The 24,383-nt window shown below is 54.4% G+C and overlaps 1 protein-coding gene across 1 annotated transcript in view; it reads left to right on the forward strand.

Annotated features, from left to right (window-relative positions):
* Window positions 1-21,400, forward strand: part of PRDM10 (PR/SET domain 10) — a 59,507-nt gene extending 38,107 nt beyond the window's left edge. Inside the window, exons 12-21 of the mRNA XM_056131457.1 lie at window positions 1,317-1,472; window positions 3,871-4,050; window positions 4,818-4,928; window positions 7,800-8,000; window positions 8,470-8,613; window positions 9,493-9,663; window positions 10,981-11,121; window positions 12,643-12,814; window positions 18,290-18,393; window positions 20,600-21,400. Of these exons, the coding sequence (XP_055987432.1) occupies window positions 1,317-1,472; window positions 3,871-4,050; window positions 4,818-4,928; window positions 7,800-8,000; window positions 8,470-8,613; window positions 9,493-9,663; window positions 10,981-11,121; window positions 12,643-12,814; window positions 18,290-18,393; window positions 20,600-20,797 (1,578 nt within the window). The 3' untranslated portion in view covers window positions 20,798-21,400. The remainder of the gene's footprint in view (window positions 1-1,316; window positions 1,473-3,870; window positions 4,051-4,817; window positions 4,929-7,799; window positions 8,001-8,469; window positions 8,614-9,492; window positions 9,664-10,980; window positions 11,122-12,642; window positions 12,815-18,289; window positions 18,394-20,599) is intronic.
* Window positions 21,401-24,383: the final 2,983 nt, after the last annotated feature.

Consider the following 24,383-nt stretch of genomic DNA (forward strand, 5'->3'; position numbering starts at 1 on the left):
GGTAAGGATAAATCGGAGAATATTCGTCACTTCAGTTGGGCTTCAAGCGCCGATCCTGTCACTCTCGTGTTATTGAACGTCTGCTCCTGTTATGCTCTCTTTCACTCTCAATTTCCGAAGCAGACAGACTGGGAGGGTCTCATCACAGTTCTGCTGGCACTGAGAGCCTTGCTAACATTCTCACTGAACACAGAACAGATGCTTTAAGCTGGACTCCAGTGGCAGAAGAGTCTCCGAAAATAACAGCAGAATTTCTTCTGGAAGAGTTGGCTATGACTCACTGCTCACGTCCTGTTCACAGCTCTTCCTCATGGGTCACACCGGCAGTGCTGGGGGACCCAGAGCCACCACAGCAGGACGTGGGTGTCACAGGAATACCCAGCAGTACTTGGGTGGGGGGGGGGCACATAGTGCAGAGGGGCCAGATGTGGAGGCACAGATGCGAGGCCCATGCTCTACCTCACGGGCCATCTCCCCAGCCCCTCTGGTGGCTGGGAGGGTGAGGAGGCCGTGAAGTTCCTCAGAGGTGGTTCTTGAGGAAACTTCCTTTAATGACGTAAAGTGCAAGGAGTGAGTCACAGCTAAGCAGAATTTCTGCTGCTACTGCATTTTCCTCAGAAGTGGGAACTTTTCTTTCTTTCTATTTTCCTATGAAAACCGATCAAAGGACCAGCTTCTAAAAAGGGAGCCAACTTGTATATTTGTTAGAAGCAGAAAAAGAAGGGAAGAAGGGGCTGGAGAGATAGCACAGTGGGGGTAGGCGTTTGCCAGGAGTGACTTGTGAGCACTGAGCCAGGAGTAATCCCTGAGTGTAATCCAAAAACAAAAACAAGAAAAAAGGAAAGAAAAAAGTGAAGAAGAATTTTTTAAATTTTCCTATAGTTTTTTTTTTTTGCTTTTTGGGTTACACCCAGCGATGCTCAGGGGTTCCTCCTGGCTCATGTGCTCAGGAATTACTCCTGGCAGTGCTCGGGGAACCATATGGGATGCTGGGAATCGAACCCGGGTTGGCCGCGTGCAAGGCAAACGCCCTACCCGCTGTGCTACTGCTCCAGCTCCTTTCCTATAGTTTTTAGTAAGATTCATTTAAATAAAAACTTATTTATTTATATATATTAAAAAAATACAAGAAAAAGAAAAATGGGCCCCCGGGAGATGAAACTGAGCCCACAGCCCCACGCCTGTCCCCTGCCTCCCTCCTTGTGCCTGAGCGTGGCGGGCGCGGCCAGGACCATCTCCGCGTCTCTGGCTCCCCCTAGCGCCGCCGCCGTGCGGGGCCTGACTCCCGCGCCTTCACGTCTTCTCGGTGCCACCAGGTGAAGAAACACGTGCGGAGCTTCCACTCGGAAAAGATCTACCAGTGTACGGAGTGCGACAAGGCCTTCTGCCGCCCCGACAAGCTGCGTCTGCACATGCTGCGACACTCGGACCGCAAAGATTTCCTGTGCTCCACGTGTGGGAAGCAGTTCAAGGTGTGTCGCGGCCCGCGGGGACGGGGACTGGGGGTGGAGGGGGCGGTCGGGGCTGCCCGCTGCAATCCCCAGCGCCCCGCCAGGAGCCCGCCCTGAGCACCGAGGCAGGAGTCAGCCCCGAGTACCGCTGCGTGTGGCCCCAGTTCCAAACCCACAAAGAACAGCCGGGGCGGTGTGCCTCTGGGGCTCCGGTCTGGGGACCCAGTGCCCAGCCGCGACGTGGGGTGGGCATCAGGGCATGCCTTGGGGTGGTGAGCGGGACACTAGGGACCCCGCCAGGGTGTCTGGGATCAAACCCCAGTCAGCCACGTGCAAGGTAAACGTCCTCTCCACTGTGCTATCGCTCCAGGGACATTTTCTAAAAACTAAGCTGCTGTCCCAAGTCTCTGGGGGGCCCCGATCAGCCCTCACATAGACAGGTCCCAAGGTGGCACCCCTGACCCCCTCCCCGCCCCCCTGCAGCGGTGAGGCTGCCCGCCCACCCAGGGCTGCCTTGAGTCTTGCTTGGGCCCGCCGCCGGCGCTCCCTGCTCCCCTCTGCCTCTGCGCTGCACTCCAGCCCTCACCTGCGAGAAACCACCCAGCCCACCTCCAGCAATGTTCTACCTGGATGAGGTCGCACGTGTCAGGCCGTTTCTTGACCCTCCCCCCCCTGCCCCCCCCCCCCCACCAGATTCAGTGCTTCTCTGTGTCCCCAGAGTTGTTTCGCTCTGACCCCGCTCCAGCCCTCACTGTGCTCTGCGGCAAGAGTGGGCCTTACAACTCCCCGAGCCCCTTTGCGGCAGCCAGCTCGGACCTTCTGACTTCAAGGGGACCCGGTTAGTGGGACATGGGAGATGCGCCCTAAAAGTGACCTCTGGCTGGAGACACACTTGCCTTGCCCATGCCTGACTTCGTTTCCGTCTCCTGCACCCGATCTGGTCCCTCACGCCCCACCAGGAGGGACTCCTGAGCACAGCTGGCGTGGCCCCAAACCCCGCCACACGCAAAAAATTATTGCTGGGGCCGTAGAGACGGGACAAATCTGAGGGTGCAGGCCTGGCATGCAGTTAACTCTGGTTCCATCCGTGGCTCCACATGAACCCCACACCCCCACAGCGTAGTCCTGGGGGCCCCAGAGCACCCCTGCATCCTGGTGCCCTCACGTGGATCCAGCCAGCTCAGTTGGCAGCAAGTTGCTGGGAGTGACCCCAGCGCCCTCCCCACCCCCCCCCATTACCCACCCAGTAACGGATTGGTCGCATTCTCCCCCACACCCCCCCCCAAAAACAGGGGAGAAAAACCCATTGTTACTATGATAGGGAAGAATCAGTTGCCATAGGAAGGGTTCAGATCTCGGGGACTTTGTAAGTTTGGTGAGAATTCTGATTCCTGAACTTGTCTGTCTTCACAAGCAGTTTTAATTCTCTTCCTGTGGACTGATGCCAGGGGATCACTAGATCTCTCCTCCGAGCAGGAGTGGGAGTGGTCCGTCCAGGTGGATAATGCCGTTGCTCCCGAGTCCCTAGCATGGCAGACTGGTTCTTAAATTCATTTGGGATTTGGCGGGATTATCCTCGTTGTTCAAGTGTGTGGGAATACGGGTCTGCACCCGGCTTTGTACATCCAGGATTCCCCCATCGTCTGTTATCAAGCTGTCTCCGAGTTCTTAATACCAAGTTTAGTCCAGGTACCTTTGATCTCCTCTCCACGAAAGCCCCGTCTGTCTTCTTGAAACCCCGAATGTAACTCGAGTGAAATGACACTTTATTTGGGGGGGGGGTTGGGGGACAGTGGGGCCACTCACCGCAGTGCCCGGTGTACCCGCTTGGTGCAGGGCAGTCCCCTCACTCTGACCGTACGTTCCACTCTGTGGCCACTGGGATGCGTCTTGGGAGTTTGCGGTTGCTGCTAACGTCTATTGATTTTGCTTTAATCCCCTCACTTGAAAATTGTCAGTTAACTGGATGGTTTCACTCCGTAAAATCTGAATAACTAAAATGAAGCAACTACCAAAATACGGCCACGTCACCTTATTTTCTGTTTTTCGTTTTTCTTGTATTTGAGCCACGCCTGTCTGTGATCAGGGCTTACTCTCTGCACTCAGGGGCTCAAGGGACCACGTGGGGTGCCGGGGATCGAACCCTGGCTGACTTGTATGCAAGCCCTGCTGTCCTATTGCTCTGGCCCACGAGAATTCCTCTTAGACGGCAAAAGATGCGATCGCTCCCAGAGGGGCTGGGGAAGGGGAAGGGGATCGAGGCGGGCTGGAGCTCTGGGAGGACACACAGGCTGAATGAAGGTCACTCCCTGATGGAGGGCGGTGACACACCCATGGCGGAGCCGTGCGACTTCATATAAAGCTGCTTTTCCTCCCCGCTCCCCGCCCTCCTGCCTTTTCGGAAATTCTGCTGGAGTAGCGGAAAGACAAGCTGCGGGAGCACATGCAGAGGATGCACAACCCCGAGAGGGAGGCCAAGAAGGCCGACCGCATCAGCCGCTCCAAGACCTTCAAGCCGCGCATCACGTCCTCGGACTACGACAGCTTCACCTTCAAGTGCCGCCTGTGCATGATGGGCTTCCGGCGCCGCGGCATGCTGGTCAGTGCCCCCTGCAGGCTACCGTGGCTCTGAGTCCCTGCCCCCCTGACCTCTGCCCCCGCCCCTTGACCTCTGCCCTCTGCCCTGCTTCACCCACCAGGGGACAGCTCTGGTGACAGGCTCAGGATGGGGGGCCTCAGCTTTCCCCTCTATTTGATCCCGCTCTCCCCCCTCTTCTCCAGCCCGTCCGGGGCGGGTGTGTGGGTGGGGGCCGAGGGCAGTGACACACCCATGGCGGAGCCGTGCGACTTCATATAAAGCTGCTTTTCCTCCCCACTCCCCGCCCTCATCCCACCCACTCCCCTTGCTCTCTCTCGTTTCTGCTTATGAAACCGCCATCAGGGGCGACAGGTTATGGGAACCCAGGTCAGCCGCAGGCTCAGGGTGATCAGTTCACGTGGCATAGGAGACCTCGAACGGCTTTTGCAGAACACAGTTGTGTCAGGAGCCCTAGAGCATCATTTCAAATGCAGAGCCTGAGTTCGCATCTCTTTTGGTACAGGTGGTGAGGCTGGGGCAGTGAGGGACAGAGACGGTCTGTTCAGGGATGCTCCTGCCTCTGAAGCCTTCCTCTCAGAGTCGGAAGCGGGGGTCACCTGTCCCCCCGACTCTCCCCCCACTCATTTGCCACTTTGCCGTCGACTCCTGGGAAGGCTGCCTGCGATGCTGGGCCTGGCCCCCTCACTGCAGGGAGCCTGGCCTCAGAGACCACCAGCTCCGGCCGTTCATCCTGGGGGGCTTGCTCAGCGCCTGTCCACTCTCCGCAGGTGAATCACCTGTCCAAGAGGCACCCGGACATGAAGATCGAGGAGGTGCCGGAGCTGACGCTGCCCATCATCAAGCCCAACCGCGACTACTTCTGTCAGTACTGTGATAAGGTAGGGGCTTGCCTGCTGCTGTCTCAGCGGGAACCTTAGCATCCCACGGCCTGGGCGCGTCCCCGCAGGCTGGGGGTGTCTATCATCACCCAGAGCGGGTGGTCTCTGTCTTTCCCGAACTTTCCTCTGAGACAGGAAAGGGCTAACAGTGCAGTCTTGTTGGAAGCCAGCTGCCTTTAATTTGGCTTTGTGGGGTCAAACCTCGGACCTCACATTGGTGAGGCATGATCACCGTCACAGAGACACTTGTCCCAAGTCAGACTATTTCCCTTCTGCCCGAGAAGCTTCGGGATTAAGACTTGCCTTGCATGAGGCGATGTGGTTTGATCCCCAGCATCAAACGGTCCCCCGAACGCAGCCGGGAGGGACCCTGCAGAGCTGGGAGTAGTCACCAGGCACCACCAGGCCTGACCCAGACCCCATCACCCCTCTCAGCGTTTCCCTTTCTTTTGATTGGGGGTGGAGCACAGCTGGCAGTGCTCAGAGGTCAATCCTGGTGGTGCTCGGGGAACCATGCAGCGCCCAGGATTGAGCTGGGGTCTTCTCCGTGCAAAGCATGCTCATGGGCCCTCGGGGCCGTCACCCTAACCCTCCAGTTCTTCAGAATTTGTAGACCAGGGTGCTCGCTTGCTCAGGGCTGGAGCATGTGCTGCCTGCTCAGGGCCTTGGGTTTGATCCCTGGCGTCACACGTCTTCCCCTCCCTCTGAGCCCTGCCAGCGCCAGCCTTAGTGTCCGGCAGGAGGACTGGGCCGGGCACAGCCCTGGAGTGACCCCAGGGCCGGAACCCTGCTCTGAAGGCCCCTACCCCAACAGAGGAATTCGTTCACTTCATTCTTGCTGTTTCTAGTCTCTGATTTTGTTACAAAAGAATCAGCTTACAGGGGCCAGAGCAATAGTACAGCAGGGAGGGTGTTGGTCTTGCATGTGACCAACTGGGGTTCGGTCCCCAGCATGCCATTTGGTTCCCCAAGCCCCTCCGGGAGTGATCCCTGAGCACAGTGCCAGGCGTAACCTCTGAGGATCTCTGGGTATGGCCCCCAAACAAGCAAGAAGCCCCGAAACAGCAAAAGAAGCCATGCTGGGGTTGGAGCCATAGCACAGTGGCTGGCACCTGCCTTCACGCGGCTGACAGGGCTCAATCCCCAGCACTGCTCACGGTCTCCCAAGTCCGCCAGGAGTGACCCCTGAGTGCAGAGCCAGGAATAAGTCCTGAGCACCCCCGATGTGGCCCAAAAGACCAAAAAATCAAAGTTTGAGTGAATGTTTGTGGTTTCGCTATGATCTTGCTTCTTTAAACAATGTAGCTGTGATTAAAAATAAGCAAGTCCGGGTCGGAGAGATTGCACAGCGGGAAGGGCACTTGCTTTGCATGTGGTGGACGCAAGTTCAATTCCCGGCAGCCCAACTGGTCCTCCGAGCCCACTGGGAGTGAGTGCTGAGTGCAGAGCTGGGAGTAAGCCCTGAGCACTGCTGGTGTGACGCCCCGATCCACTCCCCCTCTCCCCCACCAATCTGAAAGTCTCCTTTTTCTCTCTGGGCCTCCTAAGGTTGCCACAGAGTCTGAGGGGCCACCCTGCGCCAAACTGTGGCAGCCACACAAGGATGTGGCGGCTGTTGGGGCCCTGTGCAGAAGAAAATGTGTTTTATTTTTCCAATATCTCGAGTCACTGTGAATTTCATTATGAAGCTATTCACAGTTGAGTGTCAGGCGTGCAGTTTTCTGCCACTGGTTCTTCACCAGTGCCCACTTCCTGCCACCCGTGTTTCCCTCCTGGCCCCTAGCCTGCCCGTGTGGCAGCACTCTCTCCCCCTCGCCCTCATCCTTGCAATCATCCTCCTCCGCCTCCTCCTCCTCCTTCTCTTCCTCCTCCTCCTCCTCCTCCTCCTCCTCCTCCTCCATCTGTCTGTGCTTTATAAAACTGTTACTGATAGGGTGCCACGCACATCCCTTCACCTCTTTTCAGACGAAGAACATTTTTCAATCATAGGTCCCCCACTGCAGGTCCTAGTTGACATTCTGGAAGACTTTTTTGGCGTCAAACACACACACACACACACACACACACACACACACACACACACACCTATGACTCTCACAGAAAGACAGAAGAATGAACTGACCTCCGACACAATTCTCGGTCACTCACTGTCTGTCTGTCCGAAGACTTTTTTGGTGTCAAACACACACACACACACACACACACACACACACACACACCCTATGACACACACACACACACACACACACACACACACACACACACACACACCCTATGACTCTCACAGAAAGACAGAAGAAGGAACCGACCTCCGAAACAATTCTCGGTCACTCACTGTCTGTCCGCCTTTCACCTTTCATTGTCGGTGGTGCTAGGGTTCGGACCCGGGGCCTCACGTGTGCTGGGTTCTCGGCTGCTGAGCTGCGTCCTGTGCACCCTCCTCCCAACCCCCAGGTAAAGGTGATTTCCAATGGGCCAGGGGGGCGGCTCCGAGTTGCACACAGGCTCAGCATGCGTCCCTGACTCTGCCCCCCATATCGCAGGGCCCCCGCACTGCAGGAAGTGACCCCTGAGCAATAAGCTGGAAGTAGTCCCTAGACACTGCTAGGTGTGGTCCAAGAAACAGCCACAGGAAAAGAGAAAACCCAGAGATGGTTCTTGCCGTCTCCATGTCGGATGCGCGCACCCGAGCAGCACCGTGTCCCCTTCTGATCTGTCTCTCGCACTGTCTGTCCTTCACTCTGTGGGGACACTTTGTCTGGGGCCATGGGACTGCGTCGCCCCCGTCCCCTGTCCCGGGCGTGGAGAGGGCTGCTCTGAGCCGGGGAGCGGGACCGTCCGGCTGTCACAGCAAAGCGTCTGAATGTGCAGGTGTATAAAAGCGCCAGCAAGCGGAAAGCGCATATCCTGAAGAACCACCCGGGGGCCGAGCTCCCGCCCAGCATCCGGAAGCTGCGTCCTGCGGGCCCCGGAGAGCCGGACCCCATGCTGAGCACCCACACCCAGCTCACAGGCACCATCGCCACCCCTCCCGTCTGCTGCCCGCACTGCTCCAAACAGTACAGCAGCAAGGTAGGCCGGCCGGCGGGCGTGGCGGGGAGGTGGCGCCCGGGAGCAGCGCGGGCCGACGGGGGGATGATCACCCGACGCGAGCATCTGGGAACCGGCACCCAACCAGTGCCAGCTGGGCACCCGCTTCTTCCTCTCAGCCTCCGAGGCTTCCCGGCAGGAGGTTTCTCTTACCTGGAGCATTGCCCCCCAGGAGCTGGCCAGGCAGGGAGCTGCCGGAGCTGCTGCTGGTCAGGGCCCCGGGTTGCTGGGGGCTTGGAGCTGTCAGGAAGTTCTGTCACCCTGCCCGATGGTGCAGGCCCACTCCAGTTTCTTAGTTCTCTGCAGTTCCTTTTCGTTTTCCGGCAGAAGCTTGGTGCAGGGAGGTGTGGGGAAGTTGTGCGGCCCGCGGCACTCTTGTGGCTGCCGTGTGGAAGGAGGAGGCATCCCTTGTCCCTCAGAATCACTCTTGGTGTTCCCTGCCCTGTTCCAGACCAAGATGGTGCAGCACATCCGGAAGAAGCACCCCGAGTACGCCCAGCTCCCCAACACCTTCCACACCCCTCTGGCCCCCGCCGTCATCAGCACGACTCCCGCCGTGCTGACGACCGACAGTGCCACTGGCGAGACGGTGGTGGTAAGTGGGTGGACGCATCTGGGGCCAGCAGCGCTGCTTGTGTGGCGTGCGCGCGTGCACGCGTGTGTGTGTGTGTGTGTGTGTGTGTGTGTGTGTGTGTGTGTGTGGTGCTGGGGGCAGAAGCCATGCCTCAGCCGTGCTAGTCTGGGCTCTGTCACTGTGCCACAGCTGGACCCGGAGCTGCGTGCTTGGCTCCCTGCACAGGTGGCCGTGTCACTTGGCGTCCTCCACCTGGGTTCCCAACCACAGCATTTCAGCTCTCTGAAAGGGCGTGGAGAAATATTTTGGGCTGCTTGTTTGCTGCAAGTGTGTTCTGGGCTCTGGGGGGAATTAATTCCGCTGGGACTAATGAAGACAGATCAGTCCAGGGCCAGAGCGATAGTACAGTGGGTCCTCTGCCTGCCTTGCATGTGGCTGCCCCCGGTTAGAATCCACAGCACCACATGAGTACTGCCAGGACTCACCACTGAGCAGAGCCAGGATAGCTTCTGAGCATGCAGGTCCTTGCCGTCACTGCCCCTCCAATGAAATTAAAATCCTATCTTAAAACAAACAAACAATAACAAAACAACAAACAACGACAACAACAAAATCTATATCTGTATCTATATATGATTTGCAGCATTTTGTCAACTTCGAATTTTTTCTATTTGAGTTTGAGGCTGATCGGGGGTTCCATGACCCTCGGGGGGGCGGGGTGCTCAGTTTCCCGGGGGTGGTTGGGGGTTTCATGACCCCCCAGGGAGGAGGCTCAGTTTCCCGGGAGTGATTGGGGGTTTCATGACCTACCAGGGAGGGGGCTCAGTTTCCCAAGGAGTCACCGGTTTGGAGCAGCTGCAAGCCATAGCCTCCACTAACGGGCTCCCTGTGAATTTACAGACAACCGACCTGCTCACCCAGGCCATGACGGAGCTGTCGCAGACCCTGACCACGGACTACCGGACGCCGCAGGGCGACTACCAGAGGATCCAGTACATCCCCGTGTCACAGTCCACACCCGGCCTGCAGCCGCCTCAGCACATCCAGCTGCAGGTGGTGCAGGTGGCCCCAGTGAGTGCCCACGGCTGGCCTGTGTGTTCCGGGGAGTGCCGCGGCCTGCGTGTGCCCCGAGTGCCCCCGGCCTGTGTGTGCCCCCCACCTCCACCACGGGGATGCTGCTGCCCTTGTGAGCCTGACAGCCGAGGGCAGCAGAAGCACCTGGTTCTCAGAGCTAGAGCTGGACCCTCCGCCGTGCTTCTGCGCGTAGCTTCTGACTCAGAGGAATCATGCCCTTCCCCGCAGTAGCCCTGGCACCGGGGTGAGGTCCCTGTGCCCCGCAGTGTCCACGATCTCTGTCCTCCCTGTCTGCGAGGCGCCATCTGGGCCTTCGGAGGCAGCAATGTGTGACTTCTTCCGCTTTCTCCCCGGCACCCGGGCTGAGCATGTGCTGAGGAGCCTGTCCTGACCTGGACTCAGACGACCGCCGGCAGGAGTGATTCCCATTCAGTTTGTAGGAGTCAGTCCTTGTTAGAGTGGAGGAGGCGTAAGCTGTGGTCGCTCGTTCTTGCCCAGCAGGGAGCAACACAAGGGTTCCCCTCTCCCCACAACTATTCGTGAATCACACCCAGGAAGTGTATTCATCCTCCTCCAAGGAGCTGCCTTGTTGCTTTGAGACGGTACAGTCTCTGAGATGAGATGAACAGTCTGTGAGATGGTACAGTCTCGGAGGAGGGAATATTCTCTGGAATGGTATCGTCTCTGAGATCAGACGGTGTCAGAGGAATGGAAGTCACTGCCATCTGTCACTAGAAGTGAGCTTAGTTTTCTTGAGGAAGGGTCTTAATTTAGGTCTTGGAGGAATCAGGAATAATGGAGATTGGCTCTAGGAACACACGCTGCGTGTTGATTATTCGAGGAAGAATCTATACTTGACCCAGGGTTTCAAAGGTTCTGTCGTACTTAAAGCCACTCTTGCACGGGGTGAGTGATGACACATTGAAAGCAAATCTTTGAACTCCTTTAACGGGTGCCAGGTAGGCCAGGGCACTGAGGCGCTTAAGGGAAGGCGCCTGGAGGGCTGTGCTCTTCACGTTGTTATTAGAAGCTGCAGTTCTTTTTTCCCCCAGAACTCAAGAGTGTCAGTAGCTTATGTTGCATAAGCCTATTTTAGCTTATTTAGGTTTTGGGTTCACTCCTGGAGGTGCCCAGGGCTTATTCTGTACTCAGGAATCCTCGCAGTGCCAGAGGGCCTCTATGGGGTGCCAGGGATTGAACCCGTGTGGGTCTCAGTGTGAGGCGCCGCTTCATGAGTTCTGTCTGGCCTTGTCAGCCTGTCCGTCCGGATGCCGGGGCCCCTTTCCCTCACCCATCCCTCTTGCCCCCCTCCAGGCCACCTCCCCACACCAGCCTCAGCAGTCGACGGTGGACGTTGGCCAGCTGCACGACCCACAGACCTACACCCAGCACGCCATCCAGGTGCAGCACATCCGGGTCACGGAGCCCCCCACCTCAGCGGCCCCTACCTCCCAGGTACCTGGCCCGCAGACCGCTGGCCCTCAGGGCCCCCCAGGAGCGGTGGAAGTGGGGGGAGGGTCGTGTGTTCTCGGCGCTGATGAGGCTGTTTGTTGCTGTCGGGGACAGGCTTGCATTCAGGGGCGCCTCGAACATCTCCTTTGCAGGGGGGCCGTGCGGCCTGGTGTCCCGGAAACGACTGTCCCCTCGGCCTCCTCTGCTGAGTGGTGGGTGATGTGCGTGGTAGCTGACTCGTCCCTGCCGCTTTGGGTGGTGACTTAGTAGAGTCGCTTTTGTTGGATGAGTCTGTGATGGGGACCACGCCGCCACCTCTGTCCGGCTGCCTCCTTTCAGAAACGCTGGCTAAGTCCCTACCCCGTGCCTGAAGGAGCTGGGCGTCTAATGGGGGGTGAGGCCTGTGCACGTTCGAGTCTGGAGGTCCCAGGAAGGAGGCGCTGGGTCATCATCGGGGGGTGCAGGCGGGCATCCCAACATTGGCAGGTCCCAGAGCATGTGGACAGATGGCGTTCCCCGTCTGCGTAGCACAGCATCAGAACGAGCGAGAGTGAAGCAGGATGAGGCTTCTGAGTGGAGGAGAGACTTTCGCGGTGATGAAACTGCAAAGTGCGTGCGAAGTAGGAATTGAGGCTAAGTCGCATGCACTGTGCCAGAGGGAAAGAACTGCAGTTTCTGCCCAGCAGCCAGGCTGGGCTCGGGAAGCAGCAGGGAGAAGCGAGTACCCCTCCCTTTGCTGGCTCTGACCCCCCAGTTGCCACAGCAATCCAGAGGTCACACGGCGTCCTCGTCTGGGTGTCTCCTTTTTGTTTTGTTTTGGGCCACACCTACAGGTGCTTGGGTCTGACTCCTGGCTCTGTGGTCTGGGATCCCTTCTGGCAGGGCTCAGGGAACCATAGGGGGTGCCAGGGATTGAACCCAGGTCGCCACTTGCCAGGCAAGTGCCCTCCTGCTGTGCTCTCTCTCCCGCCCTTAAGTTTTCCTCTGTTCAGTGGGCTGGGGTGGGCCACGTGGCTTGCCAGGATCACCCCCTCCTCGTGTGGATGCCGTGGCTAAGTTTCTCCTGGCTCCTGCCAGTCCAACACAGGTGGCCTCTGTCCCCCCTGAGACCCCGAATTTCACTATGGAAGTGGCCCTGTACCCTGGTTCCTTTTCTTCCTGGGACAAGGGCTGCTCCGATGATCCCTGAGTGCCAGGAATAAGACTGGGAGAGGGCATGGCCACCTGCAGGCATGTGGGCGAAGCCAAGCTGTCAGTCAGGCCTCAGGTGCTGCCACACAGAGCCCGGGAGAGGAGGAGGAGGAGGAGGGCGAGGGGGAGGCCTGTCCTGGGGCCCCCACATTCCAGTTCTGAAAGTACTTCCTCAACCTGCACCCCAGGCCCCTGAGAAATGCACAAGTGTGGGGCTAGTGGGAAACTCGGGGTGTCGGGGGGACAGAGGCCACCACCCCTTCCGTCGCTGGCGAGCGTCGACTCCAATTGGAAGCTCCTCTTTTCCTCCTCTCGCCTGCTCTTGCCATCCAGGTGGCGGGCCAGCCGCTGAGCCCCTCCTCGCAGCAGTCCCAGCCAGGGCTAAGCCCCTCGCAGATCCAAGGCAGCACATCGGCGCAGGCCCAAAGCCTCCAGCAGCAGCCGCAGGGCGCCACGGTGCAGCACACCTACCTGCCCAACGCCTGGAACTCCTTCCGGGGCTACTGTGAGTAACCGGTGGGGAGAGGGGCTCAAGCCGCAGCCCGGCCATCTGGTCGACCCGAGAGTCGCTGGTCCCGATTACAGTCTTAGGGTCCCCTCTTGACTGTCCTGAAGTGAATTTTGGGACGGAGCCCCAGGCGATCCTGTCATTCCAAAAGGCCACGAACCGTAGAGTTGCTGGGAGTATTGCGGGAGGAAGGGCGGGTGGGGGGCGCAGGGAGTAGGGAAGATGGATGGGAGATGGGCAGATGGGCGCGAGTTGTCTCTTTCCTGAGTGCTGGCATATCAGTCACTGTGCGAGAGCCCTCATGACAAGACAGATGCAGACTCTTTCCTCAGCCACACCACACGGTGATGACGCTCGCTGACTTTCTGTAAGCTGTGGGGACGTTCCAGGAATGTTTCTGATCCACTTTTCCAGCACGTTCATTATTCTCTCCCTCCTCTGAGAAAAGGACAGCTTCTACTTGGATTGTTTATTATTTACTTATTCTAAAAATTTCTTTAAATGTAGGAGTACTGCTCTTTATTCAGCCACTGATTAAGCTGATTGAAGCAGCCATGAACCGCACGTGACTATTTTTGTAAAAATGTTTAATTGAATATCCGTGAGATAGACCATTACAAAGCTGTTCATAATTGGGTTTCAGTCATACAGTGATCCGGCACCCATCTCCACCAGTGTACATTTCCCACCACCAATGTCCTCTGTTTCCCTCCCATCCTCCAACACCTCTTCCCCCATCTCCCCCACCCCCAAGCCTACCTCTATGGGAGCCACTTTTTGTCTTACTCTCGACGAGGCAGTTTAGACAGAGTGACTGGCCCAGGGGACATAGCTCGTATCTAGACGGTTGGTCCCCAGCAGTAAGGCTCCAGGAATGTCCACTTTAAATCACCTCTTCATGCTCCTTCTAGCAAGAGAATCTTTAGCTCAAAGAGATTGTTGTTTTGTGCACAAGATATGCAGGCCGTTAATTTCTAAGCCTGTGCTTTGTGCTGTAGAAGCGGTCAAAGGTGGACTCGCAGCTGGGGGTTGAAAACTGGTCTGAGGAAAACAGCCCGGGGCATGAACCAGCCAGCCTGCCAGCTTTAGCACTGAAGAGGCGGAGGGGCAGGGAAGAGCGGCAACGGTCAGCTCTCTGCGGGAGGACCAAGTGGATTCGGCAGGCCCTGGCAGGAGGGAGGAGAGGAGGAACACCATGGACCTTTCTGCACCATACATCTCTGGGAGCTGTGGGGCCGGGTGCCAGCCCTGCGTGCCAGCTGTCTCTGCAGTCTGTGCTCTCCAGCACGGCAGCCGTGTGAACACTGAGTGTGGTCTCTGCTCAGGGAAGGCGCCGACGCCTGCTGATACCCGCAGAGTCCAGAGGACAGATTGAGGCTTATGCTCCGCTGAGTTCTGTGGCAGTTGGTGGAATGGTGCACATCGCCCCCGTGGAACCAGTATGAGTTAGCCTTTGAGCCTGAAGATTCGAGAACTGAAGTTTCGTTTTTGTGGTGGTGGTGGTGTGTGTGGAGTGGTGTTCCAGCAGGAGGGGCACACCTGGCAGTGCTGGGGGCCATGAGGTACCAGGGACAGAATCCGGGTGTCCTACATGCTAAGAATGTGGGCTTGCTATTGGCTCTGTGCTTGATTTCACTTCTAGTGGTGGTTGGGGGACCCTTTGTGGTACCAGGGATTGAACTAGGACCAACCTCGTGCAAAGCAAGCACCTTAACTTCTGTAGTGTCTCCCCAGCTCCCTTCTCTTCATAGGGGGGCCCATGTCCAGCAGTGCTCAGGGATCACTCCCAGCTCTGTGTTCAGGGATCACTTCTGGCAGTGCTCGGGGTGCTGGGGATCAAACCCAGGTTGGCCGTGTGCAAGACAAGTGCCCTGCACACTGTCCGATAGCTCCAGCCACCACGTCCCACTTTTATGTTTTAATGCCACTGAATTCTTCATCACCATCAGCCTTCACTAGCCTTTGTACCTACATGATTGTGTCACGGTTTTTATGTATTTTTTAAAATTTAATTTTACTTTTATAAAGTTGTTCACAATGATTGATGACATTCAATATTCCAGAACCAATTCCACCACTGTCACAACTTCCCACCACCATTACTTCTAAGTTTCTCAACCACCACCCAAGTCTGTCCCGATAGCCGTCCCTAAATAATTTATTCTGAATTGCTTGTTATGATTCGCTAAAACTGATCCCAAATAAGTTTTATGTGAAGATTGTTGTATCTCACCCTGAAGACATTAAGCTCCTGTGTAAGAGATTGCTAATATGTTGTTACAGGTTGAGCCTTGTGTGCTAATTTTTTTTAAATCGAGATCAGTTGTCTTCTACTTTCCATCCCACCCAAGGTGGCGTGCTACTCCTGGTCCATCAGTGGTGTAGAGTTATGAGAGGTCACTCCAGGAGTTCCAGAGTTTTGATAGGGCGATGCAGCTGGAGTTGAATTTTTAACTAGATGGTGGCTTTGTGGTCTGGAGGCATTTTGTTCACAAAAACCACATGCCTGAGTTTTTCAAGAAGTTTGTGGAGCTCGGCCGTGAGCGTGGCGGTGATTGGGTCCTGGAGGTTTTCGGCTGCTGGGGCTCTGTTTGCGCAGGGGCTGGGTTCGCCCACCACTCCCCGGGGTGCCCTGGGTGAGATTCAGTCTGGCGCAGGCCTGGAGGCATCTCTGGGGCTTGTCGATCTCTTCTGAGACTTGTGAGTCTCTGGATCATGACTGGTTAATGAGTTTATATGGGGCCAGAGGTAGTTTGTGGGTGTGTCTGCCAGGCTCCTAGAAGAACAGGGAGATGGGGGGGGGTCACCCATCCCTGACTCTGCGAAGGCCTGGATATTTTGGTTACAAAACCCGCATACCCGAGTTTTTCAAAAGATTCATTCCTGGATGAGGCTCATCCCGAGTCTGTGGAGATCGGCTAGTCTCACTGCCTTTTTTTTCTGTTTGTTTTGTTTTGTTTTATTATTATTTTTTTTGATCACCCTGAGATACAGTTACAGAGCTTTCCTGTTTGAATTTCAGTCATACAGTGATCGACCACCCAACCCTCCACCAGTGCACATCTTTCACCACCAAGAACACCCGTATCCCCCCATCCCACCCCTCCCCCTGCCTCTATGGCAGACAATCTCCCCCATACTCTTTTTGTATTGCTTGTCATGAACAGCATAAGATGTCATGCAGCTGTAAGAGCGACCATGTGCTCCTCGAACGCCAAAATTCCAGATAATTAGGGTCTGGAGAAATCTCTGCAGCAAGCTGCTGGGTTCAGCAATTCCTTTGTCTCTCTGGATCAAGGCCCTCAAGAAGCTTAAGTAGCAGCCTGAGGCAGCTTGTGGGCGTGACCTCCAGGGTCCCAGGGGGTTGGGGGAATGGTCCATCCCCTATCCCTTGAGGCTTGGAGTTCGCCATCACTGAACTTCTCACTGGATTCTGGAAGTTGGCAGCTGCCAGGGTTTTTAAGAGGCAGATGGAAGGATGACGCCTCCCCCTGTCTGAGGCACCCTGGTGAAGTCGGCCTGGCTTAAAGTCCGGAGGCAACTCTGCAGTGATCTGCTCAGTTGGGAGATTCTTTGGCGTGTCTCTGGATCATGGCCCTTGTTTCCATCTTTTCCCGAGATATAAACTATTGGATCTGCCCTGCAGGGAGCACCTGCTCACCAGCAGCACGCTGTGTTGGCCCTAACTGCAGCTTTTGATCCCTTTTGAGAATATGGGTCTCTGAAACAAGGCCAACAGATGAGCTTGTATAGCTGAGCCAGAGGTGGTTTGTAGGTGTGGCTCCCGCATACCGAACTTTTGGCCATTTACTTTCTTGGTAAACTTGGACCCAAGCTGTTGGGGTCAGGCCGAAGGCACAGCAACAATTTTGAGGGATCAGGAAGTCTGAAGGCACCATGAGGCTGCGGATGCACTCGCCCCACGGGTACAGGTTGCTCTGCTGGTGGCACCGTACCCCCTGGCCCCATGTTTTTAATAGCTAATTTATTCACACTCCTGTCGTCACTTGGAATGATCGTTTAAAGCATGTCTATTGACCTTCAAGATATCAGGAACCAGATCTGGTTACTTATTCCACCTTACTTACTGCCTCACCTGGAGAGTGGAGAGGGACGCAGAGAGGGCTCTGCTTGCCTGTATCTCGTCTGTCACTCTGGGCTTTCCCAGCCTGGGATTGGCCAGATCCCCTAAGTCTAGATTCTCATTCTGATGGTGCCACAAGGGGTGCTCGACAGTCAGTCAGATCACAGGATTTTTGCAAGAGTCTGGCTGAGGTCTTCACCCTGCTGAGATGCTTGGGGGCAGGATGGAGGCAGGGGGCTGTCGTAAAAGCCGGTTCATTCCATGTGAGCTCCGAACAAGGGCCACACTTTGTAAGATTGTAGAGTTTCTTTTCGGGTCTCTATTTTCTCTCTGCAAGTTGCGCTCATTGTTGCTGAAGCTGGGTTGTCTGTTCTGAGGCGTTTCCTACGCTTTGGACTATGTTGATAGCACCTGTTAGCCATTGATTTTTCTTGGGCTCCCTTTGTTTCCTGTAGACCTACGACTAGATCATAATCAGGCTCAGTGTTCTGCCCGATGGCTTGTTCCTTCCTCCTTTTTCCTTTGCTTGGTTCTTTCTTTCTTTTTTTGTTGTTTGTTTTTGGTTTGGGGGCCATACCCAGCAGTACTCAGGGCTTACTCCTAGCTCTGCACTCAGGGATCACTCCTGCTGGGGCTCAGGGGACTGTATGTGGTACCAGGAATTACACCTGGGTTGGTCGCATGCAAGGCAAGTGCCCTTCCCACTGTACTATCACTGTGGCCCTGGAGAAGCCATTTTTTCTGGGATTGTCCAAGCTGACCTCTGAGAGCGCATGTGTGTACCTTGGTGTTCTCACATAGATGTCTGCAGATCCTTCTCGATGCTCCCAGGGGCCCAACTTTGGCCAGTGGAGACAGTGGCCACAGGGCTCTGGCATCTTTCCCTCACACCCCAGAAGCTCGTGTGGCTTCTTGCAGTCTGGGATGGCCACGTTCTTGCCTCATCCAACGTTTCCTGCCTCTGGCGTGGAGCCCCCCCATTTCCCCGAGAAGCTCTGGTTCAGAGGGCTGAAAGTACATGCTAATTCATATAGGAATATAAGAAAATCAAAGGACTGAGCTAAGAGGGAGATCTTTGCAGCTTGTCTCAAGGTCTGAAGCATTGGCACGCTTGTCTCAGTGGACCCTGGGAAGCCACGCTGAGGGCCACGTGTGGTTCCTGACCTTCGGTGGCCCTCTCCTAACCTCAGAGAACCCATCTTTATTTTTCAGGAAACCTACCCCTCTTTCAGGAAACTTCAGCCCCCCCCTCCCCCACACACACACCCATGGCAAACAAGTGCATCTGTGGGAAATGTCGAGGGGGCATGTGGTCACCGATAATTTGTTTCTGTGTCACGCATCTAACTCCGCAGCCTCCATAACGCTGGACATTTCCTGTTTTTCAGCCTCTGAGATTCAGATGATGACACTACCTCCAGGTCAGTTTGTGATCACAGACAGTGGCGTGGCCACTCCCTTGCCCGCTGGCCAAGTGAAGGCCGTCGCTACGGTAAGCCACACCGAGGACGGGGGGCTGCTCCCTGTCTCCCTCCCCTGCCTCCTATTCCCCAGCCTTCCGTGTCTGAGCTCCAAGCACCTCCTTTGTCCCCTTAACTACCTGAGGGTTGGACCCCAGCATTCTTCTTGGTTTACTGCCTGTTTGTACCCGGTAGAGAAACCAACCGACCTCCTTTCCTCCCTTTGTCCCTCCTTCTCTTCTTTCCTTCCTCCCTTCTCTTTCCTCCTTCCTTCCCTGCTGCCTGCCTCCTTCCCTCCCTTCCTTCCTCCCTCTCCCAACAACTCTCAGCCATCTGGTCTAGCAGTTCAGTCGAGGGCCCTAGACATGGTGCTGAGCAGGCCCTGTGTTGCCTAGGACACCAGGGGTCCCCCGGCGATTTGTGGGGGCCCCAGAGCTTCACCCAGTCCTTAGGGGATCATGCATTGCCAGGGAACGAATCAGGGTCAGCTGCATGCAAGTCATGCCCACCAGCCCTGTGCTGGCTCTCTCTGTGGACCCACTCGGGGGCTGCTCCTGGCACTGCGTGGTCACCTTGTAGGGTTGGAACCCAAGCCTTCTGCACGCAAAACGTGCTCAGGCTTTGAGCTACACCGTGTGGCATTCAGGCTCGGTACTCAGGGTCCAGACCTGGTGGTGCTCAGGGTACTGTATGCAGTGTCAGGGATCAAGCCTGGGCTTCCTGCGTGCAGAGCCTGCATTCCTGCCCACGGGGCACCTCTCCAGCCTGGTCTTTATCTCCTCATCCTCTGTGCTTTGCTCAGATTGCTGGCATACAGCAGATGCTCGAGGAATGTTTATTCGAAGAAATAGAAGAGAAAAAGGAAAGGAAAGCAAAGAATTTTTCAAAGTAGTCAGTCAATAATACTTTGGTCCAGAAAGCTAGTGAAGTAAGGGAGTAAGTTGTACACCCCCTGATTGGAAAGCCAGGAGCCTGTATACTTGCTCCCTTGAGAGAGAGAGAAAGAGAGAGAGAGAGAGACAGACAGAGACACAGAGACAGGCAGACAGACAGACAGAGACGGAAAGAATCTAAAATAAATAAGGGGCCAGGACGGTAGCCCAGCAGGGGGTCACTCACCCTGCACATGGGTGACCCTGTTTCAATGTCCGGCACCTCCTATGGTCCTCATTCCCCTCCAGGAGTCCCTGAGTGCGGAGGAGCCAGGATTAAGCCCTGACCACCACTGGGCGTGGCCTCAAAACCAACAAACAAAAAGAAATAAAAATTAGACGGAGAGATTGTATAGTGGGTAGGGCACTTGCCTTGCACAGGGCCAACCCAAGTTCTATCCCCAGCACCTCATACATTCCCCCCAAGCCCACCAGGAGTGATCCCTGAGTGCAGAGCCAGGCATAAGCCTTGAGTACTGCCAGGCATGATCCCAAAACCAAAATAGCATAAATAATGACTTGACTTAGCTACATAAATTTGGGAACATTATATGTTCATTTATGTCGTGTTTCTGGTCTTTTAAATTCTGCACCCCATAAGCCACCCCCCTTAATTACCTGTCTGAGTCTGCCTTGTATGTCTGTCTTTTGGGCCACACTGCGGTACTCAGGGCTTCTTCCTGGTTCTGCACTCAGGGATCACTCCTGGTGGGGCTTTCGGGACCATTTGGGGTACTGGGGATTGAACCTGGGTTAGCCACGTGCTGCGCCAGCACCCCGCCTCCTGTACTGTCACTCTAGCCCATGCCACATTCCTCTTGCCGCTGTCCCTGGCCCCGCTTCTGCGTTTTTAAGATGTCGGATGCTTCCTCTCTGGTCCATTTTGTAGTCAGTTGTGATTTCGACTCTCAGAACAGCAATCCTTTTAGGACTTCCTGAACTCCTGGGGCAGCACGGACATGTATATCCTTTACCTTATACCAGGGTGACAGTCCCTGTGCTTCGAGGCTCCCAGTACCATTTGGGTTGGCGGAATGCTCTGGTAAATGACCTTTGTGGCCCACTGCTGTGCCAAATCCATTCTTTCCAAGGCCTTAGGGACCGCAGCTTCCATAGGTGCCTGTCCTAGTGTCCGCTGGCAACACTTCTGTTGTGGACGGACCCTTGTGCACACTCGCGCAGGAGTGCCCACCTTCCCTGCTCCCGTCTGCCGGGCCTTCATGGGGACATTTCTTTGCCTGTTCCTTCCTCGTCCTCTTGCCCCTGCAAGGCCTCAGGTTCCTAAAGGTCCTTTTTCCTGCTTTAGGGGCATTATGTGTTGTCAGAGAACCAACCGGAATTAGAAGAAAAGCAAGCCGCTGCCCTCGCTGGTGGAGTCCAGGTTCAGGCAGCTGCACCCGGTGATTTGGACCCCCAGAGCACGCAGCCGCAGCCCACGCAGTTCATCATCACCACCACCACCAATGGGGACGGTGCCAGTGACGTGCAGTTGGCCAAACCCTGACCCGCCCCATGCTCTGCCCCCAACGCATCATGTCTCCTGTCTCTTCTCATTCCAAGGCCAGAAGCTCCGGCCCCTGCGAGCTCTTTCTTTTAAGATCAATCATTTACTCAAGAGTTTGGAAACCAGTTTTGACACTCATGCAGACAGCCGGGGCATATGTTACCAAGGTCAGCTTTTTCTTATGAGCTCTTGAAACCGTCGGAGTTTCTGCCGCAGAAGGGAACTCTCGGGGGGAAAGCAGATTTCAAGAAGGAGTAACTTTGCCTTGCTCTTGATTTTTTTTTTTTTTGGTTGTCGTTCTGTTTAGCACAGTGATAAGCCTTATTTTTTCCTTTGTGGAAATATGAAGTGGTGTATTGTGTTTGTACCAAAGGTCAAGAAAGGATGTGCCAAGTCCGTGGCCACGGGACTTCTTAACGCCAAGCCATGACACCAAAGGAGAAGGGCGTTCATGGGGGTCTGCTTCACCTCGTGTGTTTTGAGTTGTCAGTCATTTCACAAAAGGAGCCAACTGAAGAAGAACATTAAGAAAATGATGAAACAAAGGGTTGACAGTGATCTTCGGAAGGGAAAAAAGCTGTCATCTAGATTTTTCTTATGGCTGGGTTTTTGTTTTTTTGAAGACTTGCCTCTATGGGGGAAACTGCTGTTGGGCTGTTGGCAGTGGTTCCCGCCGTGGATAAGGCCGGAACCTCATGTTCTCACTGACCCTTGTTTTATTCCCCAGTGGTGGACTCTCCGTACGAGAAAGGGTTGCTTGATGTCAGCCGAATCTCAACTCCGACATTAAAACTTGGCCACTCCGATTGTTGCTTGTGAAGGAAGAGCTGCTAGGGTGACAGGTCCTAAGGGAAGACACTGAAATCACGACGTAGAGGAGGTTCAAGCCCTGGCAACCCGGTCGCGTCCTGTTCTCTGCCGCAGAGAAGGGCGAACCCCGGCTCTTCCTCCTCGGGTGTCTGTTCAGTCGCTCACAGCAGTCCCCGTAACAGTACTTTCAGCATTGTTTCCAAATGAATGTCTCGTGAGGTCGGGTGGAAAGGTGGTCCTCCTTTATTTCTTAACAGTTCTCATTCATAACCGATGACAAGTCACTTGCCCTTTCTCTAAAATAATAGACCTCACACCTCGGTGGAAAAAAAAAAACGTGGGGGACCATTTTATAATGTGTTGAAAAGACTGGATAGGGTTCTGGAAGAAATTCAATCTTTCCGAATATTAAACTATTAGTTGGAAGAGGAGGGAAAATCTGCCTCAGTAATAGTTTTCCTTAGATGTATTCTTCTCTGGGAGTTGTGCTAGCTATGAATTAAGTGGGGAAAAATATTTCCTTTCTACTGTACATTCCAGTATATACACAAAACATGACTGAAAGCAATATGTATTTTAACAACTTTATGTGACATAGTAGCACATTTTTTAGAGTAACTGTTGCGTAATCAAATTTTATCACGCCAGAACAGAAACACCTAATTTCAGTTTCAAATGAACTGAACTCATTTTATTATTTACATTTCAGGGCAAAAACTGGTTCTATAAAGGAAGAGGGAGAGTTGCTTCTTTCCGGTAAAGATACTTTCCTGAAAAACAAACACTTCTGTTGAAATAACTTACTGATACGTAGATTTTGCACTTTATTTCTTGAGATCACGTTCATTTAGTTATCCCTGAAAACTAGGGCACTAGGAGAATTTGAGAAAGTTCCTTGGCCGGTGTGTAGAAACTGAAAGTGGATCCTATTATCTTTGGTAACAAAGAGGTAACGTTGATATTTTCAATAGAAAATACTGTCCAGGACACAACAGAGACTCAGGGTCCCCAAGTCTCACAATGGATTGTTGTAAATATCCTGAGGGTATCCAGTCTAAGAGACTTGCTCCATGAAAAATAATAGACTTTCCCAAAGGTCTTGTTTTATATCTTAAGGTTGACCCTTGTGTGGGTCCTTTTGAATTGGAACCAGCAAGGCCCCCCCACCCCTGGGCCGAACTTATTGATGGAAATGAAAATTCCCACTAAATGAATGTTCATTTTATGCCAGTGATTTCAAGTTTTAAAATACTCAGAAGAAAGGATCGTGGAAGGGCCTTGTCTCTGCCCCATTAAGTGTGTGTGTGTGTGTGTGTGCGTGCGCGCGTGCGTGTGAATGTGTGTGTGCGTGTGTGTGTGTGTGTGTGTGTGTGTGTGTGTGTTTCTTTTTGCTTTGGTCCTCAGACTGAATAAGTAAAGGCCCTAAACATCCATTGCTATCACCAAGCAGGGAGGTAGGTGCAGACCAGTGAAAGAGCATTGCTCTGAGCACCGGTGCTCTACAGATTCATTCCAAGGCAATCGAATTTCCTACCGAGCTGGGCTTGAAGCCCCGGTAGCTTCTGAGTCTTCCAGCGACCCATCCGGAAACAATGTCTGTCACCCACGTTTCTACTGGGGCTTCTCCTAAGACCCGCTGGCACTGCCTCTCTCTGCCAGTGCGGGGACTGTGTTTCCAGGCAGGTGATATACAGGTTTTTACGTTTTTCAACGTTTGCTTTGTATCCACAGAAATAGACATTTCATCATGTATATTCCTGTTGTTCTGGAAATTCCTGTTGTTTTGATCTTCTTGGATTTTTTCCAAAATTTCGAATTCTTTTCCAAATAACTCTCTCAGACGTCTAGAGCAAAAAAAGCACTTGATGAAAGAGGCTTAAGCTGGGCCACCGGTTGGAAATGTTGACCCTCTCCTGTTATTTAAATGTGAACATTTATTGTATATTCAGTGAGTTATAGTGTTGATAGTCTTGTGCTACTCAGCAGGTGTAAAAATTAATAAATATTTTTTTTAATAAACCATCATCCTCGTTCATATGTGCGAAGCTGCAAGAGCTACTGCGATTGTTCCTTTTTTCGGATGTTTCCCATAGGAGTAGTCCTGGGCTGAGTATTACCATCACGTCATTAATTTGGGGGCAGGGCACCCACTGGTGATCAGGGCTTACTCCTGGCTCTGCACTCAGGGATCACTCCTTACGGGGCTTCAGGACCGTATGGGGTGTGGGGGATGGAACCCGGGTCTGCTTTGTGCAAGGCAATGCCCTGCCCGCTGTACTATTGCTCTGGCCCCTTAACAGTCATTAAAACAAACAAACAAAAAAAAACAGGAAAGAAGAGGGCATATGGCCCTGCGGATTGAACCCGGATGGTTAGCGGGCAAGGCAAGTGCCTTATCCACCGTTCTATGGGGGTCCAGGGGCCTGGACTCTTTTGGCCGGTAGGAGGTGCTACACCGGCTGTGCTCAGGGGACCATATGCAGTGCTGGGGATCTAACCCCTCCGGCCCTACCAGCTCTACTCTCTCCCACCCTAGATTCTTACCTAGAGACCGGTTATGGAGTTTAATTCAGCATGTGGCTTTTTTGGGGAACGAGAGATCTCCGAAAGGACTGGGAACCGGGCATTGCATGCAGGAGGCCCAGTTTCAATCCAAGCACCCCTGGGGACAGCCCCTAGCACAGAGCTGGGAGTAGTCCTTGAATATGGCCCCAAGTAAAATTGAGATGCAGCTCTTCGTTGTTGCTTTCTGGACTTCTGCGGCATAGGGATGGAA

Source organism: Sorex fumeus, unplaced genomic scaffold, assembly GCF_029834395.1.
Source record: "Sorex fumeus unplaced genomic scaffold, SorFum_2.1 ptg000091l, whole genome shotgun sequence".
Lineage (NCBI taxonomy): Eukaryota > Metazoa > Chordata > Mammalia > Eulipotyphla > Soricidae > Sorex > Sorex fumeus.